This window comes from Aegilops tauschii, chromosome 6 (genome assembly GCF_002575655.3).
Source record: "Aegilops tauschii subsp. strangulata cultivar AL8/78 chromosome 6, Aet v6.0, whole genome shotgun sequence".
In the NCBI taxonomy this organism is placed as follows: Eukaryota; Viridiplantae; Streptophyta; class Magnoliopsida; order Poales; family Poaceae; genus Aegilops; species Aegilops tauschii.
In genome coordinates, this window is record NC_053040.3 from 478,504,633 (window position 1) to 478,521,593 (window position 16,961).

Below are 16,961 nucleotides of genomic sequence, written 5' to 3' on the forward strand. Positions count from 1 at the left end.
CATGACGACTAGATAGCGGCAGGCTCGCAAGGGGGTGCCGGCGGCTTGTGCCGGCATCCGGGTGGCCGGTGTTGCGGTATCTCGGGGAGGAGCGCCTATAGTCATTGCCCTGGGGAGTAGTCGAGTTCGCCGAACCTCGTTAACAAATCTCGACGTCGTCATTATGCTGTGATTGTTTGTTCCTCGGTAGATCGACTACGTACCTCGGACTTATTCTAACAAGTGGTATCATGAGCTAGGTTATGAGGTGGTTGTTTGGTTGATCTAAAGGAGATGAAGATACCGCCGAAGGATCAGGCGCAACGTTTTGGCTACCGAATCCCAACAAAATACCGAGGGTGGGCGAGAAATGCGGATACCGCAAAATTCCGAGGAAAAACCGCTCGAATTTTTGAAACATAATTTGAATTCAAAATTTTCTGAGCTAGGAATATATTAGTTCGGAGCTCAAGAAGTTAAGAAAATCCCTGTTGGTGCAGTGGCAGGTTCTCCACGTCCGTCCTCAACGTGGGGGAAGGGAGTTCCATATTTACAACCAGACCACAGACAGCTTCTTGCTTTAGACGAGTTTCTGTCCTACTTGACCTCACTGTAGCCGTTCAAATTCAAAAAATTCGAATTTTTTTCTCGGTACACAGCTTTCTCGTGGGGTAGCGAGAAACGCGGATACCGGGCGGTATCCGAATTTTCCGCCCGGTATGCAGTCGGAAAATACGGCGCGGCAACGCAATCGCGTGGAGAATATTCGCCAAGGTGGAGTTTGTTGTGTTTGTGTCGAATATTTTGTACTAGTTGGGTTACGCTTGGACTTGGTGTTGTAGTATGGGTAGGATACGTGTAGTGTCGGAGTCGGACATGTTATACCCTTGGCCTCTTATATATGAGGAGGCACCCCATGTTGTAACCCATGACGACTAGATAGTGACAGGCTCGCAAGGTGTGCCGGCATCCGGGTGGCCGGTGTTGCGATATCTCGGGGAGGAGCGTCCGTAGTCATTGCCCCGGGAGTAGGCGAGTTCGCCGAATCTCGTTAACAAATCTCGTTGTCGTCGTTGTGCTGTGATTGCTTGTTTCTTGGCAGATCGACTATGTACCTCGGACTTATTCTAACATGTGAGAAACGGGCTACACCCCCAACAAAGATGAGGGAGTCAGTGACCTTCAGTTTCATGCAAAACCCTGCCTGCCATGACGTGTTTCAGATCGTAGTATTCTTCCAGCACGTGCTGTGGAAGTTGCACCCCCATCTCGTGGTGCTGGCCACGCTGCTTGTGAGCGCGATGTTGCATGGCTCAACCTGCCTCGACTTGCGTGTTTGTCATCACCAGGGCTCACCGTGCTCTCGTCGTGATTGATGTGGCTCGCCTGGTGCCACTCCGATCGGCCATTGAGGGAAGAAGGCGGCGAACGGGTGGACCGGCGGACGGACGGACGTTGAGGGGGCCGGATGGCGCGGCGGCCGGACACAGAGGGTGAGATGGGATGGCGCGGTCAACGTGGTGCGAGGATGATGACGGAGGGCGATCGAGAGGTCCGGTGCAACCACCGCCAGCAGGTGACAATGGAGCACAGGAGCGAGCGATCGTGCGCGGGTGGTCTAGGGCAGCAACGTGCGTGCTTGAGCTTAGAGAAGAGAAAACCGTGATACGCGTGCCTCGTTTTGAAATAAAATGGGGCATGGTAAACCTATTTTTCTTAAAATAATAATAATAATAATCGTGATACGCATATCTCGCGGCCGTCCAGCACGCCGGGACTTGTTGACCTATCGCTGCTTCACAGGCCTAATACTTTTTCAGTATCTCCTTCCCTTCCATTTTAGCAGCACTGGCGACCGATCGTGAGTGCTATCTTTAGGACAGGGACACATTCATTCCTGATTGATCGCATGGAACATAAGCACGATTGCTTCTCAGATCGTGTGTCCCTCTCTGGCCTGGTATATATATAAGCACGATTGCTTCTCGATCCCATCACTCCTGGTCCTGCCTCCTCTCCTCTCGCTCCCTCCATCGGCTCGGACATGGTGAAGTTCTCGCGGGAGTACGAGGCCAGCGTCATCCCGGAGTGGAAGGGGGCCTTCGTCGACTACAAGGGCCTCAAGAAGCTCATCAAGAAGATCAAGCTCGTACTGCGCGACGCCGGCGGCAGCAGCGCGGGAGACTCCTTGCCGGAGACTGCCGCCGGCGTCGAGAGCATCGGCTATGACGGTGACTTCTCCGTGCTCGACCCCGTCCGCGCCCTCACAGCCCGGCTCGCGCCCAGGGTGCAGGTCTCCGCGGTGCGTGCGCCCGCGCGTGTCAGAAGATACGAATAGATATGCTCAGTTGGTCGATCTTGGCCTGGCTGGCTACGTGTGTGCACGGTAGGTAGAGTACTGACATGCATTTTGGCGTGCAGGAGGACGAGGAGAGCGGGGATTCCGGGGAGCTCGTGCCACCCACGGACAAGCATGTAAGCATGAACGCATTCATCGGTGCATCAACAAATTTGATCATCTTGATGGTGCAAAGCAATTGATGTGTTTGATGTGTGCAGGAGCGGGAGTTCTTGGAGAAGGCGGACGAGGAGCTGGAGAAGGTGAACTCCTTCTACGCGACAAAGGAGGCGGAGCTGCTGGGCCGCGGCAAGGCGGTCATCGACCAGCTGCGCATCCTCGCCGACGTCAAACGCATCCTGGCCGACCACGCCGCCACTCGCCGCGCCAGAGGCACCCTCCCGGAGGTGGCACCCCCCTCGCCGGCGCTCAGCGGCTCTGGCCGGTGCCTCCTCTCCGGCCCCGACACGCCACAGTCCATGTCAGGTAGGTGTCCAGCACATGAACCCCACTATTGGCCTCTCGATCATCCTTTACGCGTGTGCATGGCAAATGGCAATATAGCATGGGCACGTGAGCTGACACAAACGGTGCGTGATGGCGGCGTGCAGATGGGAGCGTGGAGGAGGGCGCGGCGGTGGCGGACGAGGTGATGGCGGCGCTGGAGCGCAACGGGGTCAGCTTCGTGGGGCTGCCCGGCAAAAAGGACGCCAAGAAGGAGGGCAGCGGCAGGGGCGGGAGGCTGCAGCTGCCGTCGACAGTGCGCATCGACATCCCGGCGAGCAACCCGGGGCGGGCGGCGCTCAAGGTGTGGGAGGAGCTGGTGAACGTGCTGCGCAAGGACGGCGCCGACCCCGCCGCCGCCTTCGTCCACCGGAAGAAGGTGCAGCACGCCGAGAAGAACATCCGCGACGCCTTCATGGCGCTCTACCGCGGCCTCGAGCTGCTCAAGAAGTTCAGGTGCACACTCCGCCTCCGGCCGCCATCGCCATGCCTGCACGACTGATTCAGTTAATTAGTTTGGACCCTAATATATATGGCGAACGGTCGCCAGGGAGCTGCTCCCATCGAACGTTGTCGTTCGCCAGGGGAGCAGGCTCCCAGAGAACCATTCAGCCACCCCGATCCATCATCATCGCCAGGAGGAGGCCCTGGGGCAAACCCCCATTGGGCTAGAAGCCCAGTTTCATGTGTTTTCTAAAAATTCCATGAAAATAAAACCACATTTTCTTATTAAGAAACAGGGAAAATATAAATTAAAAATATTTTTCCTTTTATCCATGATATGAAAAAATATATTAAAAAAATGCCATGCTACTTTATAAAACTGCCATGCCAGTATGAAAAAACATTTTGTTTTCCTTTTTTCCATGAACCAAATACAAAAACCGGATAAAAATGCTATCTCTTAATAAACAAAAAAATGCCATCTCTTCTAATAAAAAATCCATCACTTAATAAGCAAAAAGACCATCTATTTAGAATAAGAAATGTCATCTCTTAATAATAAAAATGGCATCTCTTAGTAATAATAAAATGCCATCTCTTAATAATTAAAATAATGCCATTTCTCAATTAAAAAATGACAACTACAAAAACTACTTGACTTGTCAAAAAAATCGTCATGTAACATATTTCACAAAATTGAAAAACTGCCTTGGAAACATTTCTAGAAAAATGCCATGTAGCAAGAAAAAAAAAGATGGACTGGGTGCCATGTAACATATTTCGCAAAATTATTAAAACTACAAAAACTACTTGACTTGGGATTCGAACCAAAGTCTACCATGTGCAAGCTCGTGTAGCTGGCTAGTGCGGTGCACGGGTTGATTTGAAAAGTAAAACGTTCACTGGGTTTTATCGTATAACAAACTAGTTCAAAATCCCCCTGCTCTGCGATCCGTGAACGGTGAGGAGGGCGTTCGCTGAGAGTTGTCAAAAATCTGACGGAAGATAACATTTTCCATTAGCTTTGCTTTCGCCGTGAGAATTGTGACATCTTTGGGATGGTGGGGCTGACGATTTTTTCTGTTGCATGGATGAATGGATGGGTGCAGTTCTCTGAATATAAAGGCCTTCACTAAGATTCTCAAGAAATTCGTCAAGGTACGTACGTCATAATAATTAACATACAGCCCACTAGCAACATGTTTATGTGTAGCGTAGGTACTTGGCAAAATGGATGGACGGGAACAGTGTATAGTCTTTTAAAAAACATAATTAATGACGTTGTAGTACTTAACACTTTTAGACGGGAGAATATACTCTTCTTCATGTAGTATTATTGAGTTAATAAAATCCAACCTTTGCCGTAAAAAAGTAGTATCAAACTATCAACTACAATCAAATAGTACACACAGTTAGTGATCCTTGTGGTCCTAGTAATTTACTGAATTGATTGATAAACTACTGCAATCTGCACCAACATAGCTTTGAAGGAAAGAAAGAAACTAGTGATAGAATTGGCATAAACTTGATTAAAACCGATGCGTTTTCGCTATTGGCAACTGACATGAAATGATCCCTCAGGTGTCAGAGCAGCAGCGAGCAACGGACCTTTTCTCGCAGAAGGTGAAGACATCGTCGTTCAGCACATCCGACAAGGTATCATCATCTACATCCTGAAGAACAAAAGAAACTGATGAGTGAGCAATAATATGAATGGAACTCTGAGCAGGTGCTTCAGCTGTCGGACGAAGTGGAGTCACTCTTCCTGAAGCACTTCGCAGGCAACGACAGGATGGTGGCCATGAAGTACCTCAACCCGCAGCAGCGCAAGAGCACACACATGATCACCTTCCTCGCAGGTAGGCGCGTACATTCAGAAGTCAGATTTTCACCTATCTAGAGGAGCACCGTCTATGGTGGGGAAATTCAGAATTCTAACTTGGCGGTTCTTTGTCTCGTGTTTGTTTTCAGGGTTGTTCACGGGCACATTTGTGAGTCTGTTCATCATATACACCATCCTGGCACATGCTTCTGGCATTTTCGCCTCTGCCGGAGACACGGCATACAAGGAACTAGTGTACCATGTCTTCAGGTAACCTCTCAGACCGAGATTCTGACCATAGATAAGAGCTCTGTTATTGGTATGAGCTCAATATTTTTTTTTTTTATCTAGGGTTTGATGATTAAGGAAGAAATTTTATCTTGACCTGATAGTAGATTCTCCTTTGTTCTCCTGCAGCATGTTCGCGCTCATCAGCCTGCACTGCTTCCTCTACGGATGCAACCTGTTCATGTGGAAGAGCACACGGATCAACCAGAACTTCATATTCGACTTCATGCCCAACACTGCCCTCACACACCGGGACGCCTTCCTCATGTCCGCCTTCATCATGTGCACCGTTGTCACCGCGCTGGTCATCAACCTCTTCCTCATAGATGCCGGTGTGTCCTACCCCAATGCCGTGCCAGGGGCACTCATAGTGGTGAGGAACACAGACCATATGTTTGGAACAATAATTGATGGCTTAGGCTGTGTTGCAACTGTTCTAAAACTTCTTATAATCTACCCATTTCAGTTGTCAGCTGGAGTTTTATTCTGTCCGTTCAACGTGTTCTACCGGTCGACGCGCTACTGCTTCATGCGCATCATGCGCAACATCATATTCTCGCCATTCTACAAGGTAAGGAGAGACATCTACGATTTTAAATTCGCTAAAATTGTCATGAGCATACATTTGATGATAAACCTTCCTTGTGATCCAGGTTCTGATGGCCGATTTCTTCATGGCTGATCAGTTAACTAGTCAGGTAATTATTTAATTGCAATATTATACATTTATACTACAACCAAGGAGTCTTAAAATGCAAGTTCTTACAAATTAAACATGTGCATGTTCAGGTCCCATTGTTAAGGCACATGGAATTTGCAGCGTGCTACTTCATGGCAGGAAGCTTTAGGGCTAACCCATATGAGACTTGTACTAACAGCCAGCAGTACAAACATCTGGCCTACGTGATCTCTTTTCTCCCTTACTATTGGAGAGCTATGCAGGTATGAATCAGACAGACGAATGAATGATACTAAGATTACAACTTGTCAGGATCAATCTCAAACTAAGATTTGTGGCCATTTTTCAAAAGTGTTTAAGAAGTTACCTGGAGGAACATGACGTAGATCAGCTCGCCCACGCCGGAAAGTACATGTCGGCGATGGTCGCGGCTGCTGTCAGGTTCAAATACAAAGCAACACCGACGCCATTCTGGGTGTGGATGGTCCTCATCTCGTCCACAGGCACCACCGCCTACCAGCTCTACTGGGACTTTGTCAAGGATTGGGGCTTTTTCACTCCCAAATCTAAAAACCTATGGCTCCGGGATGATCTCATCCTGAAGAACAAGTTCACCTACTACGTCTCCATGGTATTGTGCTTTGTTCAACTGATTTTTAGTATGACATTGGTAAAGAAAAGGAGCGGCTTTTGGAGCACTAATTCTTTAACAAATGCAGATGCTAAATCTAGTGCTTCGGCTATCATGGACTAAAAGTGTGATGAAGATTCCTATTAATAAGAATGAGACTCGCCTACTGGATTTCTTCCGTGCCTCCTTGGAAATAATCCGACGAGGACAGTGGAATTTCTACAGGTATTTGAAATTGGTTTAAAGTGGAACCAGTATCTTCGGTTTAACGTTTTTATTATAACTCAGCATATGGTTGACTGGATTGCAGGATGGAGAACGAACACTTGAACAATGTTGGCAAGTTCAGAGCAGTGAAGACTGTCCCATTGCCATTTCAAGAACTCGAAATGTATTGATGATTAAGACAGAGAGAAGAGTGTAACAGCGTGCTCCCGATACCAAAGGATCGGCTTCGTCCCCATCCTCCAAGTCGCTCCATGCAACCGCCAGTGGCATGATTACCATCGCCGAGATGAACTCTGGCGACCGCTCCCTCTGCGAATAGTTCACTCTTGGTGGTCCAGGCACACTCGGCGCAGCTAGGGACGCCGAGCTTGGGGCCAATGTCCGTGGCGTCCCAGACGCAAGAAGCGCGAGACATTAAAGTCAGGAAAACATTGCACACTTTAATCAGTAGATTGTTAGACACCAATTAGTGCAAACCACTAATATGGGGATCAATTGATATACTTCATCCGTCTATTTTACTCCGCATATAATTTTATAGAAAAAATGTCAACATTCACAATACGAAATCAATATTGTTAGATGCGCTATGAATTTAATTTTATATTGTATTACTGTAGTATTGTAGATGTTGCTATTTTTTCATATAAATTTGGTCAAACTTTACAAAGTTTGACTTCAAACAAATCTTGTATGCAGAGTAAAAAGAACCGAAGGGAATATCATCCAATGTGATGGTAATGGATTTAAGTGCAGGTATAATCAAAGCACATAAATACAACAAACTAAAGAAGAAAAGAGGCATAAATGCATCAGAGACTTGATTTTCCATCATCGTTTCAACCTCCTGAAGGGGAATCCGACACAGAAAAACAATAACAGAAAGTGTAAAACGATAATAACTTATGTCCATAGTAAGCAGACTGTAAGAAGAGAAATATAAATTCTTTATAAAAGGCATATCTGGTCAGGTTGTGCAACATCTGAAAAGAAAACGGAAATGTTATCTGGTTAACGTTCCCCAGGAAGCCCACACTAGCGAACCTTGTCTCTATCGTCCGATGTGCTACACTAATCTTTGCGTGCTCTAGAGTGCCAGTTCAACATTTGGAGATCGTTCACCGGGCAATGCTCTCCAGTGAACCATCCTTTTTTATTTTATTTTTCAAAAAAAAAACACGAGAGAGGTGCACCAGGTGGGGTCTTAACTCTTGACCTCCTGCTAGAGTGAGCGCATGCTTTACAACTTGGGCTATAGTGCTTTTTTGTGTACACATGTTTTTTAACCATCTCTATGTATTACTGAAGTGTTTTGTTTTAATTCATTTTTTCATTTGAAACAAAAACAAAAAAATCCTGAATTTTTTGAATTGATTTTTTGCCCTCACTTGACATTTTTATTATTAAGAGCATGGCATTTTAATAATTATAACATGGCATTTTTATTATAACTAGGTTCAGCTAATTATTTTGCCTCTCATTATTCCTTCCTTTATATGACATGTCCTTTTTTTCGGGAAACTTTCGATCTATTCATTTTCAATCATGGCAGTACAACGAATACCAAAAATAATAAAAATTATATCCAGATCCATAGACCATGTAGCGACGACTACAAGCAGCTCTTCAATGATTTGTATAAATTACTAAGCTATCATGTTCATCTATCGAGAATGTATGAGTGGCATATCTTCCATAGGTTTGAAATTGATGATGAATGAACAAAGCTATTTCACCTGGAAAGATCAAATATGAACGCAAGTTTGGTTGCATTTTTCCCACTGTTGACCAACTAATTTATGTTTGGCGCCCATCATTGTATCATTTTGATGAATGAAATATCTATCTCTGTGGATATTATTCCAGTTCATCCCTTATATAAATACGTACAATTTAACTCATGAAATCTTCCTTCAGATAAGTAAATTGCAAACTTCAACGATTCAATACTCCATAGTAAAAAAAATATCTACAGAAAGCTATATGCAAATGTTTTTGCCGCAACGCACGGGAAATCATCTATTAACAAAGATGAGGGAGTGACCTTCAGTTTCATGCAAACCCTGCCTGCTCTGCTATGATGTGTTTCGGATCGCAGCATTCTTCCAGCAGCATGTACTTGTACGTGCTGTGGAAGTTATCTCGTGCTGCTGGCCACGCTGGTCAGCCTGCCCAGCGGTGTGTTTGTCGTGGGCCGTGGTCAACGTGGCGATCGAGGTCCCATGCCGTGCTGCAACCACCGCCAGCAGGTGACAATGGAGCGATCGATCGTGCGTGCGCGACCTTTTCTTTCCCGACTGGATCACAGGAGCGATCGTGCGCGTGGTCGCGGATATGAGGGATGGGAGACGAGAGAAGATCCCATCGTGATACGCGTATCGCGGCCGTATCTGGTGTATCGCCGCCGTCCAGCACGCCGACATTTGTTGGCGTGCTGCTGCTTCAGAGGCCTAAAACAGCCATCCAATAATAAATATAAAAAATGCATCCTCTCAACATTGAAAATGTCATCCTCTTTTATAATAAAAATGTGATGCCAACAACTAATAAAAATGTCATGCTCTCCATAATAAAACTGCCACCTGTTAACAATAAAACTGTCAACCACCTAATAATAGAAATGACATGGTATTAATATAAAAAATGTCATGCTCTTAACCATAAAAATGATATCCTCTTGACAAATAAAAAATGGCATGTTACTAAAAATAAAAATGCCATGCTCCTAATAATAAAACTGTCATCCTCTTAATAATAAAAATGCCATGTTACTAATTATTAAAATGCCATGCTCTTAATTAAAAAATTGCCATGGGGGCATTAAAAGAGACATAGAAAGTGTCATGCTACATATAATAAAAAATGCACATGGCAACTTTAGAAAGAAAAATCCCCTCTAAAAATAGTGATTTTTGTTCTTTCAAAAAGGGAAAATTTCAGGATTTTTTTTCAAATGGAAAATGAATTTAAAAGCAAATCAACTCAAATACATAAAAGATGTTTGAGCGCAAAGTGTTCACAAACACCTCTATGGCAGGGCACGGGTTCGATTCCCCAGATCCGTGCGGCCAAATCAGCCACGTATGATAGTCCTCACGATCATGTGGCATGTGCAGAATGAAATAACTCATGGCAAGACCCCACCTCCCGCGGAAGCATCTTGCAGATTTCTACAAGGCTACATCAATTCCTTGTTGTGCATTCATCAATGGCCCCAAGGTAATATGGAGAAAGGAAAGATGGTTGTTCAGGTTGGTCTTCTGGCGCCACAAGAGCACGTTCAGCGGAAGGTGGAGCTGCGGGGGCTTGGTCTTGCGGACAGACCAAGGGGGCATCATCTTCACTGCCTGTAAGGAAAATCGGACATGCGATAATGGCCTGGAAGCCGAGTTGGTGGCGTGTAGGGCGGAGCTCGAGCTGGCCCTGCACCGTATAGATCTGCCCATTCTCATCGGGATGGATAGTGTCGAAGTTGTGAACATGTTGAACGCTTCGACAAGGGGTCGTTCGAGGAATCGCGTGCTAGCTGAGGAGATTAAGAGGATGAAGGATGGCGAGACTAGGGAGATTTCTATCACGGCTATTAGTCACTCGCAAAATAAAGCTAGCCACGCTCTTGCTGCTTACGGTGGGAGTACCCCCGCCCCCGCGCGCGCGCCGCTTACTGCAGTATGCATGGCTGGGTTTGAGTATGCGTGACATCGTAAACTTGGTTCTGACGGACTTGCCTCCTTGAGTAATAGAAATCTCCCTTTACCCCGAAAAAGAAAAAGATCAGACTGATGGAAGGGGCGATCACCAGCAACATCCTCCTGGCGACAGTTCCCCAAATAGCATTTCCGTACTTTTCTCCTTCCCTTCCCTTTTAGCAGCAGTGGAGACCGATCGTGAGTGCTATCTTTAGGACAGGGACACATTCATTCCAGAGAGGGAAAGGGAGGAAAAGAGAGTCAAGGGAGAGAAAGAGTAACCACCGTGGCTAGCTTGTCCCATCGTGTGTCCCTCATCTGGTCTGGTCTATATAAGCACGACTGCTTCTCCCATCACTCCTGCCTGTCCCTGTCTCCTTCCGGCCTCCCACTCCTCCTCTTGTCCTCCGCATGTAAGCAGCTCGCTTGATCGATCGGCTCGGACAAGAAGCAACCCGCCTCAATCCCCGACGGCCTGGTCATAGTGGAGTGCTGTGCTGGTATATAGGCGGAGGACATGGTGAAGTTCTCGCGGGAGTACGAGGCCAGCATCATCCCGGAGTGGAAGGGAGCATTCGTCGACTACAAGTGCCTCAAGAAGCTCATCAAGAAGATCAAGCTGGGACGGCGCGATGCCGACGACAGCAACGGAGACTGCTCGCTGGAGGAGGCCGCCCTCGCCGCCGGCGTCGAGAGCGTCGGCTATGGTGGTGGCTTCTCCGTGCTCGACCCCGTCCACGCCCTGGCCTCCCGGTTCGCGCCCAGGGTGCACGTCTCCTCGGTGCGTGCTTTCACGCGTCAGGCGATACGAATAGATATGCTGAGTTGGTCGTGATCTGTCTTGGCTGGCTCTACGTGCGTGCACGCTACTGACGTGCATTTTGACACACAGGAGGACGAGGAGAGCGGGGATTCCGGGGAGCTCGTGCCACCCACGGACAAGCATGTAAGCATGAACGCATTCATCGGTGCATCAACAAATTTGATCATCTTGATGGTGCAAAGCAATTGATGTGTTTGATGTGTGCAGGAGCGGGAGTTCTTGGAGAAGGCGGACGAGGAGCTGGAGAAGGTGAACTCCTTCTACGCGACAAAGGAGGCGGAGCTGCTGGGCCGCGGCGAGGCGATCATCGACCAGCTGCGCATCCTCGCCGACGTCAAGCGCATCCTGGCCGACCACGCCGCCACCCGTCGCGCCAGGCGCACACTCTCCGCGGTGGCACCGTCCTCGCCGGCGCTCAGCGGCTCCGGCCTGGCCACGCCGCAGTCCATGTCAGGTACGTGTCCATACTCCATACCGGTGCACGCACTCGCCCGTTGGTCCCAGCACATGAACCCCACTGCCTCGATCATCCTTTACGCGTGTGCATGGCAAATGGCAATATAGCATGGGCGCGCGAGCTGACACAAACGGCGCGTAATGGCGGCGTGCAGATGGGAGCGTGGAGCTGCAGCAGGCGCAGATGACGGAGGGCGCGGCGGTGGCCGACGAGGTGATGGCGGCGCTGGAGCGCAACGGCGTCAGCTTCGTGGGGCTACCGGGGAAGAAGGACAGCAAGGCCGGGAGGCTGCAGCTGCCGGCGACGGTGCGGATCGACATTCCGGCCAGCAACCCGGGGCGGGCGGCGCTCAAGGTGTGGGAGGAGCTGGTGAACGTGCTGCGCAAGGACGGCGCCGACCCCGCCGCCGCCTTCGTCCACCGCAAGAAGGTGCAGCACGCCGAGAAGAACATCCGCGACGCCTTCATGGCCCTCTACCGCGGCCTCGAGCTGCTCAAGAAGTTCAGGTGCACACTCCTGCCGCCATCGCCACTTTGCTTTCGCCATGAGAATTGTGACATCTTTTGGGTGGTGGCGCTTACGGATTTTTTTGTGCTTTTTTCTGTTGCATGGATGGATGGATGGGTGCAGTTCTCTTAATGTAAAGGCGTTCACCAAGATTCTCAAAAAATTCGTCAAGGTATGCAACATACTCCCTTGGTTCCAAAATAAAGTTAGTACAAAGTTGAGATACTTATTTTGAGACGGAGTAGTAATATTTTTATGTAGCGTAGGTGCTTTGGCAAATGGATGGATAGGAACAGTGTAGAGTGTTAAACAACACGAGGATGTTGTACTTCAGATCATGTAGTATCAGTTATAATCAAGTAGCACACAGCTTGTGATATGTGTGGTTGTCCTAGTGAATTGGCATACTACTGCAATATACAACTAACCTCTGAAAAAAACTAGCGACAGAATTGACATAAATAAACATGATTAAAACCGATGTTTTTCACTGTCGGCAACTGACACGAAATGCTCTCTCAGGTGTCAGGGCAGCAGCAAGCGACGGACCTTTTCTCGCAGAAGGTGAAGGGATCATCGTTCAGCACCTCCGACAAGGTATCATCATCAGTTCATCGTCATCTACATCCTGTCCAACCCTGAAGAATACGAACTGAAGGAATTGATATTCATGGAAATTCTGAGAGCAGGTTCTTCAGCTGTCAGACGAGGTGGAGTCACTCTTCCTGAAGCACTTTGCGGGCAATGACAAGATGGTGGCGATGAAGTACCTCAACCCAAAGCAGCCCAAGAGCACGCACATGATCACCTTCCTCGTAGGTAGGCGCGTACATTCAGAAGTCAGATTCACCTATGTAGTACCATCTACAGTGGAGAAATTCGGAATTCTAACTTCGCGGTTCTTTGTCTCGTGTTTGTTTTCAGGGTTGTTCACGGGCACATTTGTGAGTCTGTTCATCATATACACCATCATGGCACATGCTTCCGGCATTTTCGCCTCTGTCGGAGACACGGCCTACCATGAAGTAGTCTACCATGTCTTCAGGTAACCTCTCAGACCAAGATTCTAACCATATACTCGCTCCGTTCCCAAATATAAGTCTTTTTAGAGATTCCAACAAAGAACTACATACAAAGCAAAATGAGTGAATCTACACTCTAAAATATGTCCATATACATTCGTATTTTGTAGTTCATTTGAAACCTCTAAAAAGACTTATATTTAGGAACAGAGGGGGTATTATATAAGAGCTCTGTTATTGGTATGAGCTCAACATTTTTTGATTTTTTATCAAGGGTTTGATGATTAAGGATGAAATTTTACCTTGACCTGACAGTAGATCCTCCTTTGTTCTCCTGCAGCATCTTCGCACTCATCAGCCTGCACTGCTTCCTCTACGGATGCAACTTGTTCATGTGGAAGAGCACACGGATCAACCAGAACTTCATATTCGACTTCGTGCCCAACACTGCCCTCACGCACCGGGATGCCTTCCTCATGTCCGCCTTCATCATGTGCACCGTTGTGACCGTGTTGGTCATCAACCTCTTCCTCATAAACGCCGGTGTGCCCTACACCAATGCCGTGCCAGGGGCTCTCATAGTCGTGAGTAACACAGACCATATATTTGGAGCAATGATTGAGAGCTCAGGCTGTGTTGCAACTGTTGGTTCTCAAAATTCTGAATCTACCTGTTTCAGTTGTCGGCCGGACTTTTATTCTGTCCGTTCAACGTGTTCTACCGCTCGACGCGCTACTGCTTCATGCGGATCATGCGCAAAATCGTATTCTCGCCATTCTACAAGGTAAGGGAGACATCTACGGTTTCCGATCCACCAAAATTCTCATGAACATATTTTTGATGATAAACCTTCCTTGTGATCCAGGTTGTGATGGCCGATTTCTTCATGGCTGATCAGTTAACTAGTCAGGTAATAATTTAATTACAATATTATATTATACATTTATGCTATAACCAAGGAGTCTTAAAATGCAAGTTCTTATAAATTAAACTTGTGTATGTTCCAGATCCCATTGTTAAGGCACACGGAGTTTGTAGCGTGCTACTTCATGGCAGGAAGCTTTAGGGCTTACCCATATGAGACTTGTACTAAGAACCAGCAGTACAAACACCTGGCCTATGTGATCTCTTTTCTCCCTTACTACTGGAGAGCTATGCAGGTATGAATCGATAGACGAACGAACAATATTAAGATTACAACTTGTCAGGATCAATTTCAAACTAAGATTTGTGGCCATTTTCAAAAGTGTTTAAGAAGATACCTGGAGGAACATGACGTAAATCAACTCGCCAACGCTGGGAAGTATGTGTCAGCAATGGTCGCGGCTGCTGTCAGGCTCCAGTACAAAGCAACACCGACGCCATTCTGGGTGTGGATGGTCCTCATAACGTCCACAGGCACCACCGTGTACCAGCTCTACTGGGACTTTGTCAAGGATTGGGGCTTTTTCACTCCCAAATCTAAGAACCTATGGCTCCGGGATGATCTCATCCTTAAGAACAAGTTCACCTACTACGTTTCCATGGTAATGTACTTTGTTCAACTGACTTTTTGTATGACATTAGTACAGAAAGGAGCAGCTTTTGGAGGACTAATTCTTTCACAAATGCAGATGCTAAATCTAGTGCTTCGGCTATCATGGACTAAAAGTGTGATGAAGATTTCTATTACTAAGAATGAGACTCGCCTACTGGATTTCTCCCGTGCCTCCTTGGAAATAATCCGACGAGGACACTGGAATTTCTACAGGTATTTGAAATTGGTTTAAAGTGGAACCAGTATCTTCAGTTTAATGTTTTTGTTATAACTTAGGATACGGTTGACTGGATTGCAGGCTGGAGAACGAACACTTGAACAATGTTGGCAAGTTCAGAGCAGTGAAGACTGTCCCATTGCCATTTTGTGAACTGGAAACCGATTGATGATTAAGACGGAGAGAAGAGGGTAAGAGCGTGCTCCTTATACCAAAGGATCGGCTTCGCCCCCATCCGGCCCCATCCTCCAAGTCGCTCCATGCAACCGCCGGCGGCATGGCTGCCCCCAAGCTCACTCCTGGCACCCCAGGCACACGCGGTGCAGCTGGCGACGCCAAGCTTGGGGGCAGCGTCCGTGGCGTCCCAGCCGCAGGAGGTGCTAGACACTGAAGTCAGGAAAACATTGCACACTGATAACAGTAGATTGTTAGACACCAATTAGTGCAAACCACTAATATGGGGATCAAATTGATATACCATCCAATGTAATGGTAATAGATTGAGGTTTGGGTATAATCAAAGCTGAATGTAGCATACTCTATCAGAAACCCCGAATATTCTTCAATGTAATGCCAAAACAACGTGCTGTTTGTCACTCCTCAACACTAGTTTCAGCCTGGGTGCAGGACATACTATCAGCACGAACTGAATCCGCGCTACCCAGGACGACCAATCCATGTCTAGCCATAGCATTTTAGAGCCTGCAGCAATCCAAGAAACAAATCCACAATCACTCCCAAGTTCCAACGGCACAAAATAAATAACATTCTTCAGAGTTCAACTAGATTCAGACTTATGCGGTGGTGATGATATTTGTCTGCAACATCACGCATATGAAATATGCAATTGCAGCAGAATCACGGCCCAATCGAAGCAGCCACTAGCGTGCATCTGCTAAAAGAGATGAAGAAGCAGTAGTTCTACTTAGCTCGCGACCTAACTCTGCCAGGATCCGATCCAGGAGATATGAGACGAGAGGAGGGGAATTTCTGAACCGAACCTGCGGGAGGAGGCGGTTGAGCTCGTCGGCTTCGAAGCGGGAGAAGCCGAGTGTCAGGATCTAGCTAGTATTAGGGACGCGATCTAGGGATTTTGGAGGAAGAAGATTGGGGAATTTCTCCCAGATCTCGAATATATATATTTGTATATGAGTTTACTTGGCCATCTTGGCAATTCTTAGCGAAAGCATCGATAGGGATAGCCAGCCACAGCCCGGCTGTTATATAGGCAGTAGGTCCCGGCAACGGGGTGAGACGCGACAGTAACTAACGCAGTAACGTTACAATAGGCATCGTACGGCTAGCGACGAGCGGTAACTGCGAGGAGCCATCTCAGCCGTCCATCTAACTGAAACGTTATGCGCTTGAGCCGCTACAGTTAACTGAATAATATCATCACATCTTTAGTCCTGACATTGCTCCCTCCTTGAGTTTCGACGTGTCCTCACGACGATGTTGTCTCTTGCCTCCACGCCCGTGTAGTGGTACTGAAAAACTCTGGATAAGTGTACTTGATGAAATCCGCATCCTCCCATGTTGCATCCTCAACTGGTAAATTGATCCACCTGATCAGCCACTGTACCACTGGTGCATTGTGTCTAGGAACTTGGCGCACTTGAAGCACTTCGGCTGGCCCCATTTTCACCGTACCATCAGCATTAACTAAGGGAAGATTAGGGCTGGGAATGGACTTGTCCCCTACATGTTTCTTCAGCTGGCTGACATGAAAAAACTGGGTGTATTTGCACTATATTTGGCAGCTGCAATCTGTATGCATAATTGCCCACTTTTTGAAT

At 47.4% G+C, this 16,961-nt stretch overlaps 2 protein-coding genes and 1 long non-coding RNA gene across 6 annotated transcripts; 2 read left to right on the plus strand and 1 right to left on the minus strand.

Moving 5' to 3' along the window:
* Positions 1 to 2,017: 2,017 nt before the first annotated feature.
* On the plus strand, positions 2,018 to 7,708 carry LOC109783171 (phosphate transporter PHO1-2-like). The gene is made up of 15 exons (XM_020341775.3): positions 2,018 to 2,281; positions 2,401 to 2,454; positions 2,539 to 2,803; positions 2,929 to 3,277; positions 4,375 to 4,423; positions 4,847 to 4,921; positions 4,995 to 5,124; positions 5,237 to 5,357; positions 5,505 to 5,748; positions 5,842 to 5,946; positions 6,029 to 6,073; positions 6,165 to 6,317; positions 6,407 to 6,685; positions 6,774 to 6,910; positions 6,996 to 7,708. The coding sequence occupies exons 1-15, from the start codon at positions 2,024 to 2,026 to the stop codon at positions 7,081 to 7,083; spliced, it is 2,352 nt and encodes a 783-aa protein (XP_020197364.1). The 5' UTR covers positions 2,018 to 2,023; the 3' UTR covers positions 7,084 to 7,708.
* A 3,284-nt stretch (positions 7,709 to 10,992) lies between these two features.
* LOC109783173 (phosphate transporter PHO1-2-like) lies at positions 10,993 to 15,352 on the plus strand. 4 transcript variants are annotated; one of them, XM_040393049.2, is made up of 15 exons: positions 10,993 to 11,383; positions 11,495 to 11,548; positions 11,633 to 11,879; positions 12,037 to 12,388; positions 12,513 to 12,561; positions 12,912 to 12,986; positions 13,079 to 13,208; positions 13,314 to 13,434; positions 13,752 to 13,995; positions 14,091 to 14,195; positions 14,277 to 14,321; positions 14,419 to 14,571; positions 14,659 to 14,937; positions 15,025 to 15,161; positions 15,247 to 15,352. In XM_040393049.2, exons 1-15 carry the CDS (start codon positions 11,120 to 11,122, stop codon positions 15,332 to 15,334), a joined length of 2,343 nt encoding a protein of 780 aa, XP_040248983.1. In that variant the 5' UTR covers positions 10,993 to 11,119; the 3' UTR covers positions 15,335 to 15,352. The 4 variants fall into 4 exon arrangements, with proteins under 4 accessions (XP_040248983.1, XP_045086078.1, XP_045086079.1 ...); XM_045230143.1 differs by having other exon boundaries at positions 13,079 to 13,434; XM_045230144.1 differs by having other exon boundaries at positions 14,659 to 15,161.
* On the minus strand, positions 13,833 to 16,348 carry LOC120966672 (uncharacterized). The gene is made up of 4 exons (XR_005760884.3): positions 16,167 to 16,348; positions 15,230 to 15,867; positions 14,674 to 14,831; positions 13,833 to 13,961 (listed from the first exon to the last, which is right to left on the minus strand). It is a non-coding gene; the product is annotated as an uncharacterized lncRNA (long non-coding RNA).
* Between the last annotated feature and the right edge of the window lie 613 nt (positions 16,349 to 16,961).